The sequence below is a fragment of the Ceratotherium simum genome, chromosome 14, assembly GCF_057802395.1.
Source record: "Ceratotherium simum simum isolate JZ-2026a chromosome 14, ASM5780239v1, whole genome shotgun sequence".
Classification (NCBI taxonomy): Eukaryota; Metazoa; Chordata; class Mammalia; order Perissodactyla; family Rhinocerotidae; genus Ceratotherium; species Ceratotherium simum.
In genome coordinates this window covers 22,788,280-22,813,158 of record NC_141913.1, presented here as the reverse complement: position 1 = coordinate 22,813,158, position 24,879 = coordinate 22,788,280, and the positions used below count along the sequence as shown (strand labels likewise).

Below are 24,879 nucleotides of genomic sequence, written 5' to 3'. Positions count from 1 at the left end.
GGAATTATAACTGTTTTTATTGATTTTTAAAGCCAGTACTCAATAGCACCATCTATTGTTAACATAGTGAAATTTAATAACAGCAGAAAGAATAATAGACTCTTAGATCTTCACATGGAATTTAATGCAAGAAACCTTCTAGTCCCAAATTTCTAAGCTTACAGATAAAGCAAGGCTCAGAAAAGATAAGTAACTTGTCAAAAGTCATAGATTTCTTGCTAAAATGATATATACTATTGCAAACTAAAATTTCTGTAGATGCTTTCAAAGCAAGAAAACATAGGGAAAAGCACTTTATCCTAGTGATCAAGTCTCTAGGGTAAAAAACTGAGCTGGTCCTGTTTCTGGTTCCAGTGCTGACTATCTTTGGACAAGTTAATTAACTGCTTCGAGCTTCAGTTTCTACATCTGAAGATTGGTGACACACAAGCTTCTCAGGGTTTGTGTGAGAAGCAGAAGTAGCAGACAATGTATGTAAAGTACTGTGCTTAATATATGGTGATCAATAATGGTGATATTATTTTTATTCACAAGTCGTGGAGCTGCCTTTGAACCCAGGCCTCTCTGACTTCAGTGTCCGTGTTCTTTAAACTTGACCAGACCAGCCATCAGAAGAGACTAGCAATATCATACATACAAAACAATCCACAAATGTTTGATATATTGAAATATATCAATATATCAAAATATAAGTCCATTGGCATAGCATAAGTTTTATTTTGATTTGGGGGAGAAGGAAGCTGGGTCTCATCTTTAGTACTTGGAAAGGAGGTCCTTAGTTGCTTGTGTTGCTGCTATTATTTTGTCTAGCAAGCTTCCTCTCTTTTAGTGACAGACCTTGTCCTCTTGGCCTTGAGGGTGGGCACATGGCTAATGCCTGGCCAATCACAGCACCTCATTTTCCTGGAGACAGTGAATGGTTCAGAGGACATGTGATGCAAAAGGGCCAGTGTCTAGAGGAGTCAGAGAAATGAGAGAAGTGTGATATTTAGACCCCACACAAATATATTCTGCAGGGTACCTCACTTCTAATAAAATGTGGTGAAGACCCTCGACTGTCATCCCATATTCATTCTCCTCCTCTTCATTTAGCAACAGAACTCTCAAGCCTACATTTTCCAGTCTCCTTTGGAGATAGGCGTGACCATGAGACTCACTGGGGCCAGTGAGATGTGAGCAACATTGCTGAATGCCATTTCCACAATGTGATCTTAAACCACTAGTCATGAGCTTTTACATTCTCTTTTTCACATTCCTGCAGGCTGGAAAGCAAATGTGGCAGTGACTCAGCTTTAACTTTTAGGTGAGGACAACCTCTCCAAGAAAACCCCTTAGGTAGACTAGGATAGATTAGGAAAGAAATAGATCTTTACAGTGAAGCCACTCACTGGAAATACTGTATGTGGATGTGGCATTAGATTGTAAATTCAATGCATAAGACAAAAATTCATTTAGGTTCACCCATAAAATGAATGAAGTCCTGATTCACGCTACATGAATAAACCTTGAACACATTATGCTAACTTAAAGAAGTCAGACGCAAAGGGTTGCACAGTGTACGAAATCCATTTACATGAAATGTCCAGAATAGGTAAATCTATAATGACAGAAAGTAGATTAGTGATTGCCAGGGGCTAGAGGGGATGTAGGAATGGACAGTGACTGCTAATGGGTACCAGGCTTCTTTTTGGGGTGATGAAAATGTTCTGGAATTAAACAGTAGTAATGGGTGTGCAACTTTCTGAATATACTAAAAATCACTGAAACGTACACTTTTTTGTTTTGTTTTGTTTTTGTGAGGAAGATGCGCCCTGAGCTAACATCCGTGCTAATCCTTTTTTTTTCTTTAAGATTTTTTATTTATTTTTTTCCCCCCAAAGCCCCAGCAGATAGTTGTATGTCATAGCTGTACATCCTTCTAGTTGCTGCATGTCGGACACGGCCTCAGCATGGGCGGAGAAGCAGTGCGTTGGTGTGCGCCCAGGACCCGAACCCGGGCCGCCAGCAGCGGAGCGCGTGCACTTAACCTCTAAGTCACAGGGCCGGCCCTAATCCTCCTTTTTTTTTTTAGCTGAGGAAGACTGGTTCTGAGCTAACATCTATTGCCAATCCTCCTCCTTCCCCCCCCCCCCCCGCCAGCCAAAGCCCCAGTAGATAGTTGTATGTCATAGTTGCACATCCTTCTAGTTGCTGCACATCCTTCTAGTTGCTGTATGTGGGACCCGGCCTCAGCATGGCCGGATAAGCGGCGCGTCAGTGCGTGCCCCGGATCAGAACCCGGGCCACCAGTAGCAGAGTGTCCGCACTTAACCGCTAAGCCACTGGGCCGGCCCTGAAATGTACACTTTAAAGAGGTGACTTTACGGTATGTGCATTATATCTCAAAAAATCCATTTAGGCTAAATTACTCTTTAAAGTCCTTTCAAAGAGTCTAATACAGCTAGTTTTACCTTCAGTGCAAAAAATAGCCTTTTAAACTTTTATTTTGAGTTGAGTACTAAAGTAGTATGCTTGCATTGAGGAGCCCTGATATCAAAATACGTATCTTAAGATAACTTGAGTCATACTCAGTTGTATGAGATTCTCACATCACAAAGGGTAGGGGATTGAGATCAGAGAAATTCAAAAGGGAATACATGTACCCCTGGGGATACAAGAAGAATTTCCGAGAGGTGCTCAGGCACAGACAGTTTCACAGATAGAAAGGAAATCAATCTCCAGATCCTCAACTTGCATGTGTTATCTTTTCTAAATTGATCTGTGTTTAACCTCTCATGTCATTTTTTCCTATTGTTCTTTCCTACCTACCATTTCTCAATTTACAGGAGAAAGGCATACCCTCTCACCTGTCATAAATTCTTACCATGATAGAAACTCAGGATGCCCAACAATCCGACAATTGGAGACACTGATATTGGGGAAGCCTCCTTTAAATCAAGGCACCATTAAACCACAATGGAGCGTTGCATTTTTCCTGGTCTTATATTTTTGGCATATAAGTCAGAAGGAATTCAAACAATTGAGCGAGTTTATAGCAAAATTCCTTTCATTCACTTCTACTTATTTAGAGGAACAATCTACAAAAATGAAATCTAAGAAAGGAAGCCATTTGAGGACTCCATTCGGTACATAAGTACTGGCTTCCCGCACCTCCATCACTATGAAGTAAACACTCTAGCAGAGAGTAAAAAGGAAGCGGCCGCCGACAAACGACTTGGACATTTGCAGACACAGGCTTTCCCTGCGACCAACAAAAAATGCAGTAGCAGGAGTTTTCCCTTACACTCGCGTTAACTGCAACACCCACAACAGCACACATTTCTGCTCACTGATTGAATCCACATTCGTGGCAGTCCATTTCTAGAAGCATGGTTGTGTTCAAACGATACATGGCCTGTTTAGGCCAGCTCCAGCGAAATCTCCAAGCACCGGGCGAGCAGCACACTCTCTCTGGTGAGCAGGTGCCCTTTGCCACTCCACCGGGAGCGTGGGATGGGCGGGGCCAGCGGGCAGAAAGCAGCACGAACAGCCACATCATTCGCCCAGTGTTTCCAGAAAGAGCCTCTAGGGTCCAACCAGGCCGCATGCGCGTGGAAGGCCAGCGGCCGCCTCCACCACTGTGACAACAAAAATCTCGAGCGCGTGCCCTACCGCTTGCCCCTCGCACCTCGCGAGGCTTCGCCAAGTACGTGCGTGAAAACCACGCCTAAAGTCGCGTGCCTCCCCGCTTGCCTCCGCCCACCGAGCTCGTAGCCCTGCCCCCCCCAGCCCCGCCCAGTATGGGCCCACCCATCGCACCACTTCCGGCGCCTGCCTCCTAACCGGCCTCCGTCGCTCTTCACTTCCCTCTCTTCGGCTTTCTTCCCCCGCCCCTGTTGCCGTCTTAAATACGGTCACGTGAGGGGTGAGCGCGGGGGCTGCCGGGACTGGTACTGCCGGTGGGTCAGGGTTCGGCCTCAATATGGCGGTTGCGGTCAGGCAGTGACCAGGGGTTTGCCGTGGAGAGGATTAACTCGAGGTTGTCGGCGTCTCCACCTATCAGGGTGGCATGCGAGGACGCCGGGGCGAGCGCTGAGGAGCGGCGGCGACGGGGAGGGGTCGGTGGTGTGTGCCCCGGCAGCCGAGGCGGCGGCATCTGTTCCTTCTATTGGTCTCGAGGCTTCAGTGCGGGGCCCCGCCCGGCCGGGCCAGGCCGGCGGGCGGCGGCAGTAGCTGCTGCAGCCGCAGGATCGGCCTCTGAGCGTGGGCAGGAGGGCAGGTGCTGCTTCTGCCGCGGCGATGGCCCAGTGTGTACAATCAGTGCAGGAGCTAATCCCGGACTCCTTCGTCCCCTGTGTCGCCGCGCTGTGCAGCGACGAAGCCGAGCGGCTCACCCGTCTCAATCACCTTAGCTTCGCGGAGTTGCTTAAGCCCTTCTCTCGCCTCACTTCCGAGGGTATGTGGTCTCCTCCGTTTGTCACTGAGCTGCTGCAAAGCCGGGCGCGGGAGAAGGAAGTTGGAGGGCGGGCAGGGAAGAGAAGGGCGATGTTTACATCCCGGCGCCGGTAGAGTGGCGTCTGGGTCTAGGGCCCCACGGTGTCTACCGTGGCGGCTGGAGGAGGGGCCTTGAGTGAGGTTGTCAAGACTGTGGTCCTAACCTCCAGTTTCGCTAGGCACTTTCCTTCTCCGGGCGAGCCGGACGGCTCCGTAATTAGTGTAAAGAAAAACGTGAGTCCCAGAGAAGGGCGTTGAGACTGTTCTCAACGGCCGTAGGGAGGGAATTAGGAAGTTGTAAGGCAAGTAAGAGAAGGAGATGCTGCCTCTTAGACCGATGAGGTCTTAGTAAAGACGAATCATCTTGCCCTGGTGTTAAACTGGCTTTGAAAGTAGTCTTGAGTATTACATTGTTCTACCAGTGAGGCTCATCCACTTCTAAGCTTCTGTTTAGTTATTTTACTTTTTTTGTGTGAAAATTTAAACATTTTCTTAGGTATACAATATTTTACTTACCCTTTCAAGTAAATACAAAGTATTATAAAATAATAAAATTTGTAACAGCCTTTTGCCCGATGGACGAGGAAGTAAGGACAAGTTGTAGTTAATTTAGTCTAGATAGTTGAAGTTAGATTTATAGGCATGGAAAAGTCCTAAAATTTGGTTTTTCAGATAAAAGTTTAATCAACTGGAGAAATGTGTCTTTTATTGGGGAGCTACCTGTTTTTTTACAGCTTTAGGTTCTTTATTACGGAAAAATAAGCGTAATAAAACTCCAGGTGTAGTTTAACCAGTATCTTTACCTACTTTGGAAACAACACAGCAAAGTATGGGTAAAGTTCTTTGTTAAGGTCTGTGTAAAATGAAAGGTTCTAGAATAAAGCTGTGTCAAGCGAATGACTGTGATGTTTATTTGGTCATGATGACTTCTCCACAAAAAAACAGTGCTGTGCCATAAATTTATGTATTTATATGCGACAGGTGTATATTTTTTGGGAGCATAGCTCCATTACACTTCTGTATTTAAAGGACAGAGGGAGCTGTCCAAAAAAACTAAAGTTTGGGAACTCTTGGATTTTCTTCTGCCTGTATCTTAGCCATCAATCTCAGCTTCTCCAGTATTGTACTATGTTAACAAGAACAACAAAATGCCTTACATTCTTAAAATTTTTAAAAGGAAAAACACTCTAGAGCCAGTTTGACTTTGATTTGTGTGTTCTTTCCTGCTTTGCTGATAATAATAATGCTAATACCTGATACCTGCTGTATGTGGCTTTTCTCTTCTAGTCCCCATTGAATCTTATAAAGTAGAAATACCGTTAACACTATTTTAAATTTGAAAACATTGAGGCACAGAGATGTTAACTATCCACAGTTTACATGTGGGAAAGATTTAAAAACGAGCCTTGTGACTCAAGACAAGATGTTCTTAATGAAGTCATCTTATGTCCTGGCAATGTTTAGAATTGGTTGTTCACGTTAGAGAGCAGTGCTGTTCGGTAGAAATATAATGTGAGTCACATAATTTAAATTATTTAGCAGTCACATTATTAAAAAAAAGTAAAAAGAAATGGATGAAATTAGTTTTAATATATCTTGTTTAACTTGGTGTTTCCAAAATGTTACCATTTCAACATGTAATCAATATAAAAAAATCTTAATGAGATATCTTACATTCTTTTTTTATTACTAAGTCTGAAATTTTAGTATGCATTTTACGCTTATATTACATCTCATTTTGGACTAGACATATTTCATGTGCTCCATAGACACGTTACTGCCTCCTGTATTGGACAGCGCAGTGAATAGAGACTCAAGTCAGTATTCTTCTGATTTCCTTCTGTAGACTGCAGAAAATTTAGGGAAGGAGTATACTGAGTTGGACTTTAATGGATAAAAAGTTGGTGGAAAGGACGAGGGTGAGCGTTCTCTTTTAAAAGGAAAAACACTAGAGCCAGTTTGAGGAGGGGGATGAGGTTAAAATGGTATCGGCAAAAGGTATAAATTATGATTGAGTGGTTGGGGAACAGTGAGGAAACTATCCCTATCGGAGTACAGGATAGGAAGAGAAGATGCCTAGATCAGGAAGGATCTTGAATTCTAGGAAAGGGATTTCTGGATTTCATATCTAATGGTAAATGTATGGCAGTCATAGATTCTTGAGCAAGGGTATGGAATTTTGGGAGATTAGAATTGTGCAGTTTAAGAGCAATTGTGGTTTTCTTTATACAGTAAAGTTTTGTTTGCTAGGTAAAAACATAAAAGATATCGTTATTTTATTTTTCAAAATATATACCATAGAACACCAGATGTGTTCTATGCTCCCTGCAAAAGAATTTGTGGTCAAATAAGTTGCTTAATATAGCATGTGTTTGTGAGAATTACAGTGTCATTTAGCACATTAAGAGCTCGGGGAAGACTTGCTATCAAGAGACCTTTTAAAAACTTAATCCAGTATTTCCCAAATTTATTTGAACATGCAATCGATCTTTCAGAAACAACTCTTAACTGTCTTGAGGAACCAATTCCATGGAGCAGCACATACAGGGAATGTTACTTCATAATACAGTATTAAAGAAATTATGTTTGTATGGTGTGTGTGTGTATATATATATAAGTATTTAAGAAAAGTATTTATAAAAGTAAGATGGTAGATCTGAATTGCGTTTTGAAATTGAGATGTTATGTGATATATGAAGTCACCTTTTGTGATGCTATAATCTTAACGAAGCTTTAATATAATTATTTAGTTCTGAAGCTTTTGAATTTTTTGTGTGTGATTTCAGAGCATTTCTTTTAATCGTTTCTAGCTCTTGCCTTCCTCTTTATTAGGTTGGTTTTGTGATACTCCAATGTATTACTTACGTATTGTTGTTTAACAAATTACCCCCTAATTTAGCACTTTCAAACAAAAGCATCTTTTATCTCTCAGTTGCTCAGGAATCTGGAAGTGGCTTTGCTGGATGGTTCTAGCTTAGGTCTCTCTTGAGATTTTAGTGGAGCTGTCAGCAGGGGCTCCAGTCATGTGGGGCTGGAGGATCCTCTTCCAGGCTCACTCATATGGTTGTTGGAAAGTCCCACTTCCTCACTGGATGTTAGCCTAGGACCTCAGTTCTGTGCCATGTGGGCTTCTCCATAGGCTCCCTGAGTATCCCCTTGGCATGGCAGTTAGTTTCTCTCGGAGGGAGTGATCAGACTGAGAACCCAAGATGAAGGCTGTGCCTTTTATAACCTTATCTCAGAAGTGAAATATCATTGCTTTTGCTGTGTTCTGTTGGTCACACATACCAACCCTGGGATGTGGGAGGGAACTACAAAGAGTGTGTATACCAGGAAATATTGGGATCACAGGGGGCCATTTCAGAGGCTTGCTGCCACACCTGTTAACACCTATTAACTTATTTCTGGATTATTAGTAGGATTACCTAATAACTGATAAACCCACTCTGAATATGGGGCAAAACTAGAATTTTTTTGTCTGTTAACACTTACGAATACTAAAAGGTAATTAGCTAATTTAAAATTTTGAGAGAGGTTTAATATACACATGGCTACTTATGTTATTTGACAATTATGGACCAACTTTAAGGAAAATACTTGTACAGTATGTTCCTAAAAATAACAGAAGAGCACCATAGTATTTTCAGGCTTTTTGGTTTCATAGTTAGACCAGCTGGGAAGTTTAATTAGGGAGAGGCCTGTGTGTGTTTATTTAAATTAGAAGACATAAACAATTAACAGAAGAATGCAGAGAATACAAAAAATATTCAGCTCCTCTCTACCCAGAACCAGCAAATATTAACCTTCTTGTCATATTTGCTTTGTATCTTTTCCTTTCCTTTAAAAAGAAATCAGATATTATAGATACAGTTGAAGTCACCTTTCTACCTTTCCTTAGTCCTATTTCATTCCTTTATCATAGGCAACCATTATAATGGAATTTGCATGTATACTTTCTGTACATATATTTGTAATGCAAGTGCACATATTCATGTCATAGATAGTATTTTAAAAAGGTTTTTGTCTTATGTCTTATGTTTTTTAATTAAAAATTTAGAAATCAACAGAGAGAACACACAGGAAATTTAGTAAGACAGTTTTTATGGAAGTAATTTTATTTAAAATATAGGCAGGCCTAACTTAAAAATTTGGTATAAAGCATTTTCTATTGGGAAAAAGTGTCATTTTTTTATGGGTAGGTACGCAAAGCTAGTTTTCCAAAGTTGCCTCTTACTTGTATATCGTAATCCATGATATACTTGAAGTAGAGTATGTTGTATCTGCTGCCTTCACCACTTCTTATGCACTTAACTGTATAGTTGTATATGTGTCAGGCGTGGTGCTCAGTGCTTTACACTTGCTGTCTCATCTAACAATATCTCACCTAAATCCTTAAAATAATCCTGTGAAATAGGTATTAATGACATGTTATAGATGAGGAAATTGAAGCACAAAAAAGTTAAAAAGTTGTTTAGGATAACCCAGTTAATAAGTTATGGGTTAGGATTTAAAATAAAGTCTGACACCAAAAGTTGAGTCCTTAATCAATATAATGGACTGCTTCTAATACCACTATGAAGACTAATCATCTTGTCTGATTATATTTGTATGATAAAATATGCTCACATTTCCTATGGTTATATTTATATGAAAAAATATGCACTGTAGGCACTGTCTTCTTGCTGCAGTTGCCTGAGAACCAATTCCCTGGCCCGAAGCTCTGAACCACTGATTATAAATCCCATAGATTGGGGCAAGGCCAATAGCAGGGTGAAGGCAGGAGGTATTGGGTTGGGAGAAGGGATCTGGGCATTGATTTTTTTTTTTTTTAATTGACTTTATTTTTTAGAGCAGTTTTAGGATCACAACAACATTGAGCAGAAGGTACAGCGAGTTCTCCTATAGCTCCTATTCCAGCACTCACACAGGCTCCCCTGGTATCAACATCCTGCACCAGAGTGGGCATTGATTTTTATGGTGGTGGAATAGGGGCTGAGAATGCAGGCAGCACACTAGCGGAAGCAGAGGAAGCCCGCGTGCGGCATTTAATTCTCCTTTCTTCCCCTTTACCAGTGTTGATACCACAGACCTCACACTATCCTGTGTGCCCTGGACTAGCCTTAGGGGGATGTGAAAATTAGAGATTTGGTATGGATGGTGGTTGATCCCTGGCAACTCCAAACACAGAAGGAAGGAAAGAAGCTACATAAGGCAGTTGCGAGCAGTAGCATCACGGAGGTTAGACTTTCTAGCTAGCCCTTTTGGTATATAAGGAAATATTGTAAGTCAGTTGTATTTCTAGAAGACTGTTCTACTTGGAATTTCTGGTTTCTGATTTGAGTGTCCTTTTTGTTTGTAAACCACTAATCCAACTTTTTATTGTTGTTGTTGAGTTGTAATGCATTGTGAATTAATTTCAAGTTTTTTTCTTTTTTTTTTTTAAAGTTCATATGAGAGATCCTAATAATCAGCTTCACGTAATTAAAAATTTGAAGATAGCAGTAAGCAACATTATCACCCAACCACCTCAGCCTGGAGCCATTCGGAAGCTTTTGAATGATGTTGTTTCTGGCAGTCAGCCTGCAGAAGGATTAGTAGCTAATGTGATTACAGCAGGAGATTATGACCTCAACATCAGTGGTATGTAATAAGGTTTATTATTATTTTTTAAATGAAGTTTTCTTTTGTTAGAAAATAATTCTGTAACTTGGAAAACATTCAATAAACACTTAAGTGCTTGCAGAGTGCTAGAGCCTAGGATTATGATGTTGAAAAAAACAGTCCTTTTAAGGACTTTCACAATCAAGTAAGTAGGCAGCTGTTCGAATAACTATGAATTACATGATTTCATTTTATTTTTTCATAATGAAAATGTTTTTGTGGTTCTGATTATAAAGTTTATATAAGTTCCGTAAGGACAGAACTTGGGGTCTTTATTTTATTCCAGTACCTAAAGTAATGCCTACAACATATGCATAATAAATATTTCTTGAATGAAAGAACTAACAGTAGATAAAAAACATATTCCTTTGTGACATGAGTAATATTATAAAAAGCATTATGTTTATTGTATTTTTAAAATTGCCTTAATGTTAAATGGAGGAAATGTTTATAATATATGAATAAATATTTAATCTTTTCTGAGTGCTTCTTCATCTGATTTGAACGGTAAATGTTTTCATAATAAGATTGGTGAGTGAAATTATATATTAATATGTAAAGTGAGTTAGCAGTATTTGGTGTGACTCTTTTCCAGTATGAAAAAGACTTATTTAATGGAGGGACATGGGATATATTTTTAGAGGGGAAAGATTAAAAATACATCATTTAATTAGGATATTTTAGCAGCCTAACAAAATAATCTTTTTAGGTCAGTCTAATTTATAATCTGTTATTATAATACCTCCTAATTGCATATTTAAAGATTTTCCTAAACATATAAAGAGAACTTAAGTGGTATGTTTTCGGTCACGAAGTAAGTTGGTTGCACTGGTATAGTTAGAAATATTTGTAGATTTATTTTGTTTGGATGTTTATAATTTTCCTTCTTTTTGTGGCATTAATTTTAATTCCAGCAAGATAAGTTAACTTGATAATTTGAAGTTCTGAATGTTATGGTTACCTTTACAAATCAAAAGAATCTGAATTTCAGGATACATATTTTGCGCAGTTCCTGGCATAAGATGTTTTCAGCACGAGGCAAAATTTGGATTTTTCTGGGAGAAAGTGGTGAAATTTGAACTATGTCTGTCATCAGTGGAAAATTTGTGTTTAAGTGTGAAGGACAATGAATCAAATGCCAAAGCATCCGAGTTTTTATACTACCACAGCCATTAGTTAATTGAATGACTTGAATCAATTACTTATTCAGACTTGGTTTTGTTCTCTGAAAACGAGAATTTGGCTAAATTCTTTCTTAAGCCCTCTTCTTGCCTTTAATTTTGTGATTGTATTTTATGGGGTTTTTAACATTTTTTGTTATTCATGCAACAAATATTTACTGATTTCCTACTATATGCTTTGCATAGAGATGTAGAGATGAATAAAACATGCCATGTAAGTTCATAATCTAGGGGGGAGACAGTGCCTTTTAATTATAATACATTGTAATAGTGATATGGTATGTCTGATATGGCAGAATGCTAAGGGAACACAGACAGGGATTAACTATTATATTTAAAAAATAGGAGCCGGCCCCGTGGCATAGCAGTTAAGTGCGTGTGCTCTGCTGCTGGTGGCCCGGCTTTGGATACTGGGTGTGCACGGATGCACCGCTTGTCAGGCCGTGCTGTGGCAGTGTCCCATATAAAGTGGAGGAAGATGGGCACGGATGTTAGCTCAGGGCCAGTCTTCCTCAGCAAAAAGAGGAGGATTAGCATGGATGTTAGCTCAGGGCTGATCTTCCTCACACACACACACACAAAATACCTTTTTTTATACTGCAAATATCTTTCTAACCTCCAAAACCCATAATACTTTTTTTTTTTTTTCTGGTGAGGAAGATTAGCCCTGAGCTAACATCTGTTGCCAATCCTCTTTTTTGCTTGGCCCTGGGCTAACATCCGTGCCCATCTTCCTCTACTTTATATGGGATGCCGCCACAGCACGGCTTGATAAGCCGCGCGTAGGTCCGTGTCTGGGATCTGAAGCTGCAAACCCCGGGCTGCCGAAGTGGAGTGCGTGAAGTTAACCACTATGCCACCAGGCCAGCCCCATAATACCTTGTACTTAAAAAAAAATTTAATTTATCAAAATGATATATGCACAGAGACATAATGCTAAAAAGACTTCAAGGAAAAAACAACAGTGATCTGCTCCCTGTACCCCTGCCCCACCAGTTCTTTTAGTGGTTGTGGTATTTATTTTGTGTTTCAAAGTAATATTTTTATATGGCTATATGTGGCTTAGTGAATTTTAAATTTTATTTATTGATTTCTCATTATAATTGATGAAGATTTAGCTTAATTACTCTCTTTCCTCCTTTCCCCATTTCCCTAATGTAGTTTTCATGAAATTTTTGGTTAATATTCACTGTTTACAGTATTATGACTAAATATTGTTTACTTCTTCACTGCTGAGCCAAATATTGGGCTTTCAGTTCTTTTTTGTACAGCATTTAGTTTTTTCAGGATTTAGTCATTGCCTTTTTAAAACAACTTGCTGAGAGTTCTTTGTATCTTTGGCTAGTCTCTCAAACTTCCAATAGCCTCTTAGTACGATTTTCCACTTGACAGATGAATTTATGGGATAATCCATTTATCAGGATCTCCTTCCTGCACTCTTCTCTTTCTACTCCATGCATTCTCAATGGGGAATGGTATCATCCCTCAATGGGGTGAAAATTTGGTTCTGGGGGGGCAAAAAATCTTAGTAATCACAATGGTTTGTGGCTCTCCAAAGGACCATAGTACATAAATAGATAAACAGTGTATCTGTGGTATTATTTAAAAGTATTTTTTTGGGGGAAGGACCAATTAGAAAAGAAATGTCTAAGAGGCCTCATGGGCAGAAATAAGGAAATAAAAGTTGCAAAACACTGTTCCACTCCACGGTGGACATGTTAAAGGACATGTGACAGTGCTCTCATTTTTTATTATGTTAGTGTAACAAAATTTGCTTCATATGTAGTTCACAAGTGGGCAACTGCTAACAGCAGGTATGTGTATGAAGATGATTGGAAGGAACTAGATGATGTAGAAATGAAAAATTCATTGGATTAGTCATTCTATTTGCTACTTAGAAGTCTGAAAAATAAAAGTGTTCTGCAGTGATGGAGCAAATAAGATGACCTTTTTCTCTTTAGAAAAATTGTGAGCTGTCAAATTTTTCTGGAATGTTGCACCTTGAGTATGCAAGTGCAGGAAGAACCAGAAGCAATGATAAACTAGAACTTATTAGAGAGATATTTGAATCTGGACTCAGTATTTACATGACGAATGTGTTCAGATTCATGCATGACAGTTGATGAACAGTCAGTTGCATTCGAAGAACATTGCCTAATTGAGGCATATATCTTTAAAACCAGGAAAACGTGGAATACAGTTTGAGTTTGCTATGTTTAAGTTCTTACTAAAATTTCTACATAGTTTTTTACTATGCCTTTATTCTTAATTCTATAAATAATTTGTAAAGTGAATTAAAAATACAATAAAATATTGAGTCAATTATATTCAGATGGTAAATGACAATGACTGTTTTTTGCTGATACACTGAGGGTTAAAAGGAATATAGTTTCAGAAGAGGACAGTTTATTTAAAAAAAATATTCCACTGTGGTGTCTGAGAAATTAAAAAATTGGATGTAAGTAATCATGACTCTTATCTCTTTAGAATACGTTGATTTTTGCTGATTTTTCTGAAAACACTTGATTAGAAATAGTCTCTTCGAGCATAGTTCTCAAGGGTGTTGTTAAAATACAAGGTTAGTATTTCTTAGTTCTTCATATTATTTAAGATCTTTTATAATTTGTAAAAGGCTCACAAATTTTATATGAGTTCTAGTTTTAATTTGTTGTAACTTTCATGTTCTAAGATCCTCTAAATTAAACCATATTTTCTTTTTTTTTTTTTTTTTTTAAGATTTTATTTATTCATTTTTTCCCCCCAAAGCCCCAGTAGATAGTTGTATGTCATAGGTTCACATCCTTCTAGTTGCTGCACGTGGGACTCGGCCTCGCGTTGGACGGAGAAGTGGCGCCTTGGGGCTTGCCCGGGATCCGAACCCGGGCCGCCAGCATCAGAGCGCGCTCACTTAACCGCTAAGCCACGGAGCCGGCCCGTAAACCATATTTTCTGATAATCACAGTGTTTACTGTCAAATATTTTTTACCTTGAGGCTATACATTTACTGAATTAAATAATTATACAACATTTAATTATTTAGTTCCTTTCCCTTACACTTGAATATTTTCATTTTGAAAATAGATTAAGTTTTGGTATATCTATTACTGTTTATCTAAAGTTAGTAGTCCTGGGCCGGCCCTGTGGCTTGGTGGTTAAGTGCGCGCACTGCGATGCTGGTGGCCCGGGTTCGGATCCCGGGTGCGCATCGAGGCACCACTTCTCCGTTCATCCTGAGGCCGAGTCCCACATACAGCAACTAGAAGGATGTGCAGCTACGACATACAACTATCCACTGGGGCTTTGGGGGGAAAAAATAAAATAAATAAAATCTTTAAAGTTAGTAGTCCTAAGTGCCAACGTCATGTAGATTTGTTAATATTTCTTAGTGCTTTTTTGTTTAGTCTGAATAGTGATTTTCTGGCGCTTTCAGCTTTTGTGAATGATTAGGAGGGGAAAATATGTGATTTACAGGTGATGTTTATGTTTAGGATATCCAGTCTTTTTCACTTGCAGATTTGGAGTTACTAAGTATATTTGGTTTCCATAGGATGAGGACCACAGTTGCTTGAGGTCTAGCTCACTGCTGGCAGCCTTTGTTAGATATAAATTGGGAACACTAATAACTCTGTGTCCCAAGTTACTGGCGTTAAGAAGGGAACAAAGAAGGTACGGGGAGAGAGAGCACTACATTTTCTGAGTGTGAATGGAGGATAGAGCATTATGTTGTTTTTCAGCTCCTAGCTGCCTTCTTCCTTACCAAGACAAGTACATTCTACATAGAGAAACTTTAATTGGTAGCATAACATGGTTGCTGTTTCAATTGCAAACAAAGAACATGTAGAGATGGAAAGGGGTATGAGCAAAATATTGATTTCATCCCAAAATAAGTACAAGAGAATTTTTTTATTGAGGTCATAATAGTTTATAACATTGTGAAATTTCAGTTGTACATTATCATTTGTCAGTCACCATATAAATGTGCCCCTTTACAACCCTTATGCCCACCCCCAAACCCCTTCCCCTCTAGTAGCCACTAATCTGTTCTCTTTGTCCATGTGTTAGTTTATCTTCCGCATATGAGTGAAATCATACGGTGTTTGTCTTTCTCTGACTGGCTTATTTCGCTTAACATAATACCTTCAAGGTCCATCCATGTTGTTGCAAGTGGGGCGGTTTTGTCTTTTTTTATGGCTGAGTAGTATTCCACTGTATGTATATACCACATCTTTTTCGGATCATCAGTTGATGGGCACTTGGGTTGCTTCCACGTCTTGGCTATTGTGAATAATACTGCAGTGAACACAGGGGTGCATAAGTCTCTTTGAATTGTTGATTTCAAGTTCTTTGGATAAACACCTGGAAGTGGGATAGCTGGATTGTATGGTATTTCTATTTTTAATTTTTTGGGAAATCTCCATAACTGTTTTCCATAGTGGCTGCACCAGTTTGCATTCTCACCAGCAGTGTATGAGAGTTGCCTTTTCTCCACCTCCTCTCCAACATTTGTTATTTTTCATCTTGGTGATTATAGCCCTTCTGACAGGTATAAGGTGATATCTCAATGTAGTTTTGATTTGCATTTCCCTGATATTAGTGATGTTGAACATCTTTTCATGTGCCTGTTGGCCATCTGTATACCTTCTTAGGAAAAATGTCTGTCCATATCCTCTGCCCATTTTTTGATTGGTTTGTTTGTTTTTGTGTTGTTGAGTTGTGTGAGTTCTTTATATATTTTGGAGATCAACCCCTTGTCGAATATATGATTTGCAAATATTGTCTCCCAGTTGGTGGGTTGTCTTCATTTTGTTCCTGGTTTCCTTTGCCTTGCAGAAGCTCTTTAGTCTGATGAAGTCCTGCTTATTTATTTTTTCTTTTGTTTCCCTTGCCTGGGTGGACATGGTATTCGAAAAGATCCTTCTAAGACCAATGTCAAGGAGTGTACTGCCTATATTTTCTTATAGGAGTTTTATGGTTTCACGTTTTACCTTCAAATCTTCGATCCATTTTGAGTTAATTTTTGTGTATGGTGAAAGATAATGGTCTACTTTCTTTCTTTTGCTTGTGGCTGTCCAGTTTTCCCAGCACCATTTATTGAAGAGACTTTCCTTTCTAGAAGAGAATTTTTAAGGGGAGAGAATTGTCAATAAATGTGAAAGTCTTTTGTTTAACATAAAAAATTTAAAAACTATCATTTTTTCCGCTTTCTGCAAAAATGTCATTTGAAAAAGCAAAAAAATAGAAGGATGCCCTTGATTTATTGGCATAAATAAACTGAAAGAGGACTTGTTAATTAGCCCCTCAAGGAAAACAGGTGGCTGAAAGGAAAACTTGCCTTATCAACCTAAATGTAACCAACCTGACTGATAAAACCCACTTCTGCCATATACTATATTTTTAAATTTTTCTTTTGCTTCTCATACATATCCTTAGTTGAGTACCCAGGGTCTTGCACCAGTATTTAGAAAGTATTATTTCAATTTAAGAACTCGTACGTGTGTGTGTACTTGCTTTTTCCTTTTGAAAATTAAAGACATTTGTATAGTTCCAAAGTCAAAGCTATAAAACAAGGTACATCACAGAGGTCTAGCTTCTATCCATGCCCCCTCCCCTTTCTCTTCTCTCTATTCTCTCCCTTGTATAGAATGAAATTTGTTAGATTTATCCTTCTATTATTTCTCTTTGACAATATAAGCAAATACATGTGCCTTTTCCTATTTTCTTCCTTTTCTTACGCAGAAATACATACTTTTCTGTGGTTGCCTTTTTTCACTTAACAACATTATCGCAGAGAGCACTTCATAGTAATATATATTTTCCTCTTTCTCTTACAGCTACATAGTGCATCTGTTTAGTGGATGTACCTTGGTTTGTTTAACTATGTCCCCTCCTGATGGACATGTGGGTTTTCTAGTCTTCTGTTAAAGATAGTGTTGCAATGAATAGCTATTGTGGAAGATCTAATTTGTTTATTCAGAACTCTCCAGCCCACCATGAAACAAACCTCTTTTTATATGTCTACAACTTATCTGTTATTTGTTAAATTTAAGCAGCATTGAAGCAACAAAGTAAATAGAAAAATAATCAAAGTAGGTAGGTAAAGTCATTTCCCCATATCTATGGAGATTCCTTCCTATTTAACCAAAATTTTCATTTTCTATTCTTTCTTTTCTTTTCATTGTACTAAAGGAAAATATACATTAGTTTTCTAGACAGAGACCAATTTTGACTGACTTGGGGGGATATATTTATGGGTTGGTAAGAAAATTGGTTTTGTATTGTAACAGAGTCTAGTCTGTGTCATTGATTCTTCAATTTTTGCCACTTTTCATTTAGATTATAATATTTCTGGGAATGTTTTTCCTCTTTTGTAATACGTCTTTTTTTTTTTTTTTTTTTTTTTTTTGCTAAGGAAGATTGGCCCTGAGCTAACATCTGTTGCCAGTCTTCCTCTTTTTGCTGGACCACATAGATACGCTATTGGTCAAGATGAACAGCTTTTTTTCTTCAACCTCCCGAGTCTTTAATGTAATATTATAATGTAAACAGAAAATATATTTACTATGTTTCCAGTGATTAAGATGAAAACAAAAAGTACGTACAGTTTTGTAATCAGCATAGGTAGCTAAATGGAATGTCCTTTTAGTAAAACTGATTTAGGTACTCTGCTTAAACGTAGTGAAATGGCTAAGTTTAAATAAAAGAAAGTTAGAATAGTTCTAATGTAAAATGCTTAGCATGGAGCAAGAGAGATTTGACATTTTAAGAATCACATTGTATACGTGTATACAAAAAGTGAAAATATGTGTCTTTGTATTTGATTATAAGGTACGTATGCTTTGAAATTCTGTTTAAAGAGGTTTTGTTACTGTCATACTCAAGTAATCAAATTATAAAGTAGGTTTGTCAACCTCACTGCGATTGACATTTTGAGCCACATAATTTGTTGTGGGACGCTGCCTTGTTCGGTTCATTGTGGGTTGTTTTGCATCATTCCTGACCTCTTTCCCTAGATGCCTGTAGCATCCTCCTCCCCACTCTGGGTGTGACAACCCAAAGTATCTCCAGATATTGCCAGATGTTTCCTGGGGGTCAGAATCACTCTCGGTTGAGAACCACTTTTGAAATGATATCATTTATGAAAAGGAGCTACTTATGACAACATGACTGGTGGCAGGGGCACAAAACTTTAGTTCTACAATCTTTTTACTCACATAGGTAATACTTAAAGCATTAATGGGTAAGTAACTTGTGGGATCATTGTGTAACTTTGAGATTAACTCAGTTTTATTTTTGTAAATGTATATACTCCCACGTATGAATATATTTGTGTGCATGGCTTTATGTATATATATATATGTACACACACATCACATATGTATATTAAAGCACAGATGAAAAATGCTTGCTATATATCTTTAAGCACAAGTGAAAAATGCTTGTTTATTGCTAGAAATTATTTTTCACACCTTTTAGGAATATGGACTTGATATTTTTTCTGTTGTAAACTGATTCTATTGAGGAATTTTAACTGTTTTTTTGTGTTAATTTTAGCTACTACTCCATGGTTTGAGTCTTATAGAGAGAGCTTTCTTCAGTCAATGCCAGCATCAGATCATGAATTTCTGAACCACTATTTAGCATGTATCCTTTGACATTTATGTTCTCTTAAAATCAAGTGTTTTGGAAGTTATTAATTTCAGAAATAGTTTTATGAAGGCAAAATTGTTGAGAGGATGTAGAGAATGGAAAAATTATTTTTTATTGGTGATGCTTCAAGTTTTGGTTATTGTTGTTTTTGTTAAATTGCGTCTCAGATAAAGGACTGATGTAATAAATTAATTTTGATTACAAAATGAAAATACTGAGGGCTTGCTTATTGTTTTTCTTTGTTCCCCAACTCAAATATTACATGCTTAATAAGTTTTCAAGTCATTTTAGAAAGAGGATATGTAAACTGTTAGCGTTAACTGCTTTTGCTGATTGCCTCAAAATTGATTGCTTATGCAAAAGCTCATATTTAAAAGCAGTTTTCCATTTTTTAAGTAACCTGTTTTATAGCTAGCTATTAACCTCCTTTGACAATTATGGCTTTTTAATTTTCTTAATGAGGTTGGAGAGAAAAGTTGAGTATGAGATTGCAGTGAGATAGAATGGCGAGGAGCAACACTCAGCAGAATTGTTCATTATGTTGATAGCTGTACAATTTTGGTATTGTCCATTTTTATTTTTATGGATTTCCCTATTGTATATGTAAATGACCTAAAAACTGTCAACAAAAAAATCTTTAAGATTTAGAACCTTGAATTACTTAGATGTGTTAGAGAATTATTTTGTGCTTGTGGTGAAAACCTATGAAATCGGATTTTTTTTTAGCTCAGAAAATATCTTCCTGAAGTTTATTTTAGTAGGATAGTATTTATCATTGAGTGATAAGTGGTAATTACCTTAATAATTTGGTTTACAAGGTATGTTGGTAGCATCCTCTAGTGAAGCTGAACCTGTGGAACAGTTTTCAAAGTTGTCACAAGAACAGCATCGAATTCAGCACAACAGTGACTATTCTTACCCCAAGTGGTTTATCCCAAATACCCTTAAATATTACGTACTCTTACATGACGTAAGCGCAGGAGATGAACAGAGGTAAGCTTTATTTTTTTAGTTTAAAATTTTTCCCATTAAATGATTAACGTTAATTTGGACATGGCTTGTTTAAATTTTAGATATGTTTTTCATCCAAGAAAGTAAAAATTTATTAATAAATATTAAACTATATTTTTTATTCCATAGTTATATTCAACAGCTGTCATTTTGTTAGATTTCATATGCTTACCCAAACTTTTATTTCAATATGTATCTTTATTACTACAGTTTTTGTACAAAAGTGCTTGCTATTTTATACCTATAGGTCTTAGCTGTTATTTCTTACTTTATATAAAATTATTTCTCATTTTTCGTCTTTTCTCCTTCCTAGTTTTTCTCTAACTTTTCACTTCTTGGCTGTTGCTTATGGACACTTCTTTTTCATTCTTCACTCTCTTGTCCCTTTATATTTTTAGCCTTGGTGTTTTTCACAGTCTCAGAAACAGCCAAACATTTCTTTATGTTCAACCATTTGATGTTCGTTATTAGTGATTTGCTGTATTCCTCTTATCTTTGGGATAAGTGAATAACTTATCTTTAAAAATAAAATAAGTTTTTGAAAAATAAGGTAACATTAAAAGCAATTTTACGTTTATGGCTTTGGAGTTTATTTTGACTTTTGGTTCAATGTGTGGATCAAATTAATCTTTTGTTTCAAACTATTATTCTGATAATGCCATTTATGACATGCAATTAAATAATTATTTCTTGCCCTTGTTCTGAGCACAAATCATCTTTTAATAAATTTTCCTCTATAAAACCAAAGAATTATTCTGAGGATTACTAATCTTTAGGATTTTTTGAAATCATGAACAGTCTGTAGCCTGTTGGATAAAGTGTACTATATAAATAGAAGTAATTTGAACTGGCTATTAAAATTAGGTTCTATCAGTTGAGTATGGTATGTATCTTCCATATGGAATGGTTGTAACTAGAATATTTAAGTGATAATTCAAGTATTAGATCAGTGGTTCTTATGTTTAGCAGAATCATTGGTAAAGCGAGCAGAAGTTTATTGTACTTGAGTGTATACACATACACATATACTTATATCTGTATTTATACAAATTTATAACTATTTTACTTATCCAGCCTTAATTTTATAATGTGTAATATGATTTAGTTGTTTGCTAGGCTTGTTAGTTGTATAATATTAGTATCTGCATTTGAATATGACATAAGGTTTTCCATGTATTTTTTGGCACCAGATGGCTGATTGACTAAAAAACTACCTATTTTTTAAACTGGGTTAGCTTATGTATCAAAATTTCATTTTTCATTAGAATGTGCTGTTTGCTTCTTAGCCTGTCTTATCACTTGAATTAACTTATCTTCCACCAACTAGGAAGTTGAGTTAGAGTAAGGAAATCAAAATGCTTCTTGTTGCATCCGAGATATAGCTCATGGATCTAGCTATTATAAATTTTGTAAGAAAAAAGGGTGGATTTTTATGTAATAAATACCTTAGCTGCTTTTCTCTTGTTTTCGCTTTCCTCCTTTTCTTCCTCTGAACTGTATCCCTTTGGAGACAGCTAAGGGAAGGATAAACTATGGCAGTGAAAGATGTTTTGTAAGTTTTTGGGTGCTATACTTTTCTGTTTTAGTGCTTAGCATTGTGTGATAGATGTCTGTTCTCTTAGACAGAATTTCCCAAAGTCATATTTCCAAGACTAGTTCTTAGAGTTGAATGAGTTCCTGATCTATAAGTTGGAAGCCACTCTTTGGAAATTCACAGTGTACATCAGTGAATGGAAGGCTGTGAGATGGTCTGCTGCAAAGAGACAGTTTGGCTTTGTTTACTGTAGTTCCCCAAAGTCGTTTGACCCTCAGAACTTTCTCTTTGAATAACATAGGAGTATCTTGCAAAATTTTATTTCATGAAGCATACTTTGGTAACTCTGGTTTATAGTGATATCTAGGCTAGCTGAAGTTCAGTTAGGATCATGATCTTTGTTTTAATTTTTTTTATTATTCTATCTCTAATTTTCTGTTCTGCCTTTGTTGGGGACTATTTTTGCATTATTTTAATATTTATTATTTTCTAAGATCTCCCCATTTACTACAAACTTTTTTCAATTTTTTTATTTTAGAGCTGAATCGATTTATGAAGAAATGAAACAGAAATATGGAACTCAGGGTTGCTATTTACTTAAAATTAATTCTCGAACATCTAATCGAGCATCAGATGAACAGATACCAGATCCTTGGAGTCAGTATCTCCAGAAAAATAGTATTCAAAACCAGGTATATGTAAAAAACAACAATGAAGCAAACCACAAAAGCTGTATTTCAGTTTTGACATAATGGTATCACTGTAGAAATTTTTTTGTCTTGGTTTAACTAATTACTAATATTTATTTTGTGGAATCTAGATAGTTTTGATCCGTCAGCATGTGAGCTCTAAAATCTGTGGTTCAAAGCTGTTTTTAACTAACTGTTTTAGTCAGTAATCCCTTATGTGTATTCCTTTCAGGTATATAATGTCAGTGTTAATTATCTTTTTCTTAAAAGATGAAAAGTAGGTTACACAAGATTTGAATTAGATTGGCTAGACATATAGGGAATAGAATTTTTGACTTGGACATTTAATTCGTTATGAATGCTTACAGTCAATTCTTTATTATCCACATGCTCTGGGGTTGCCTGCCTTCATTTTCAACATGCTGTTCTTATGGCCACCTTCTGCTGCTCATGCTTTGTAGGTGGGTGGGCTTTTTTCCCTGACTTTCCTCTGATTTCCTTTCCTTCTGAATTTTTAGGAAGTGTTTCTTCCTAATCTACTCTTTTCTTAATCTGAAATTCTAGATTACTGTTAATTGTTGTCTGTTGGCCAGAAGTAGGTGGATGTAAGATTTCATACTCTGTAAACTTTTAAGATAGAATTGTATGCGACTTGGTAGTAGTCAAAAATGCCAAGTTCCTATGCTTAGTTCAGATAATCAAGAGGTGACTGTTTCCTGTTTAAAAGGATTTCTTAAGTAAATGGAAAATATATTTATATTTTGTACAATTAAACTACATTATGTACTATTTATGTGATTATTTTTTAAAAATGTCAATTATAATAAAGTTTATGTAATTTTTGATATTCTAATATAAATATTGTTTAACAATTTGTTTATTTGCCTTACTTTTCTATTGTATATATGGGATTTTTGATCCAGATACAGTGCTATACTGATATTTTACTCACTTTAATACTGAGATGATTGCTGACCTTTTTAAAGATAATGCTGGGGGAAAGTGAGGATAAAAAAACCACCTGGATGTGAGAAGGAGCTTTATTTTTTAAAATGGTCTTTCAGGGTCACACTCAGAAGAGGAACAGTATTGACATATTCCATTTAGAGTCCAGCCATCTAAGGTTGAGAAGGGGAACATACGTCAGATTGTCTTAGAACTTTTGATTGGAGAACAGTTTAAAGGTTATCAAATCCAACGTCTATTCAACTGGTTTAATTTCCTTTAAACCTCTGAATGACTTCATCTAGTGACAGTCCTCACTGTCGTCTCAAGTGACCCTTTCCATGTCTGAACAGCTTGAGGATCAACCCAATTTTCTCCCTTTGCTTATACTCAGTCTTGTGGGGACCGTATCAGTTTTCCATTCCATATAGAATGATAGCTTTCAGGTCCCTTTTTATATTTTTCCAGGCTAAATATACCCAGTTTTTCAGCTTTTTTTTTAAATGGTGGTTTCAGACAGTTTCTTGATTTCTTATCCTGATCACTTTCCTCTTATTAAGTTCTAGTTTATATATTTCTTTCAAAGCATGGCACTCAGAATAATACCTCCTATTTACTGGTCTCGTGGAATAGTCTGGGTATTTTCAGTCTAAGTTTTTTTTGTTGGCTGAGAAACCAGTACCTTAGTACAAATAAACATTGCATTGGATATTTTTCCAAAACACCTCTGTGTTTTCAGACTGCACTCCAACCTATTAACACTGTGTTCATGACACAGGAGATTCCATACCATCCCTCATTTTTTCCCCTACTCTAGTAGTCCATCTCTCTTGCCATTATTCTTCCTTTCTTAGACGCATATATAGATATTCATATAGACATACACAGATCACATGTAAACAGATAAACTGGAAAAGAGATAATTTGAATTCGGAAGAATTAGGGTAGTAGATTGAATGTGAAAGGGAATTTAAGAATATAGTAGGTGAGGACTGGAGTGTTAGAATAAGATGCATGGAAGAAGTTAAGAATTTAGAGGAATGGAAGAAAAGAGTCACTGTAGCAAATGAGGCTTACAGTTAGCAGAGCAACCATAGATGTTGATGGATTTGGTAGTGTCTTAAACGTGATTAAATATAACTGTTAATGCTTTTTTATTTTATTTTGATAGGAATCATATGAAGATGGCCCTTGTACTATAACTTCAAATAAGAATTCTGATAGTAACTTGCTTTCATTGGATGGATTAGATAACGAAGTCAAAGGTCTTGATATACTTTCTCTAAGTTCTCTTTTGATTGAAATATGCAAGTTATTGTGTTATCAAAGCATGCTAATCTTTATAGATAAAAGATGGGGGATATTTTCATAATGAAAAAAGATAATGGGCAGGTTAGCTTTTCCTCTGAAGATTTTATTGAATCATTTGAGTCTGATTTTTTTTGACATTTAAAAATTTATGAGTAATCAGATTTCTTTACATTTTTGTAGAAAGCAAGGGAAGATATGATGTGCCACATTAATTATTGCCTAAATTTACATGCTTTTGAGAGCTTTGTTTCTGTATTTTATTATTTTTTTTAATCTTTTTTTTTTTTTGGTGAGGGAGATCAGCCCTGAGCTAACATCGTGCTAATCCTCCTCTTTTTGGTGAGGGAGACCGGCTCTGAGCTAACATCTATTGCCAATCCTCCTCCTTTTTTTCTTCCCCAAAGCCCCAGTAGATAGTTGTATGTCA

The 24,879-nt window shown here is 36.9% G+C and overlaps 1 protein-coding gene across 4 annotated transcripts in view; it reads left to right on the top strand.

Moving 5' to 3' along the window:
* Positions 1 to 3,930: 3,930 nt before the first annotated feature.
* Positions 3,931 to 24,879, top strand: part of TRAPPC8 (trafficking protein particle complex subunit 8) — an 87,648-nt gene continuing 66,699 nt past the window's right edge. For 3 of the 4 annotated variants that reach the window (XM_087439108.1, XM_014781314.2, XM_087439107.1), the window contains exons 1-6: positions 3,931 to 4,435; positions 9,919 to 10,113; positions 18,867 to 18,956; positions 19,781 to 19,955; positions 22,046 to 22,199; positions 24,313 to 24,406. In XM_087439108.1, coding sequence (XP_087295234.1) covers positions 4,279 to 4,435; positions 9,919 to 10,113; positions 18,867 to 18,956; positions 19,781 to 19,955; positions 22,046 to 22,199; positions 24,313 to 24,406 — 865 coding nt within the window. In that variant the 5' untranslated portion in view covers positions 3,931 to 4,278. The remainder of the gene's footprint in view (positions 4,436 to 9,918; positions 10,114 to 18,866; positions 18,957 to 19,780; positions 19,956 to 22,045; positions 22,200 to 24,312; positions 24,407 to 24,879) is intronic. The other variant, XM_004422424.3, reaches the window with a different exon arrangement.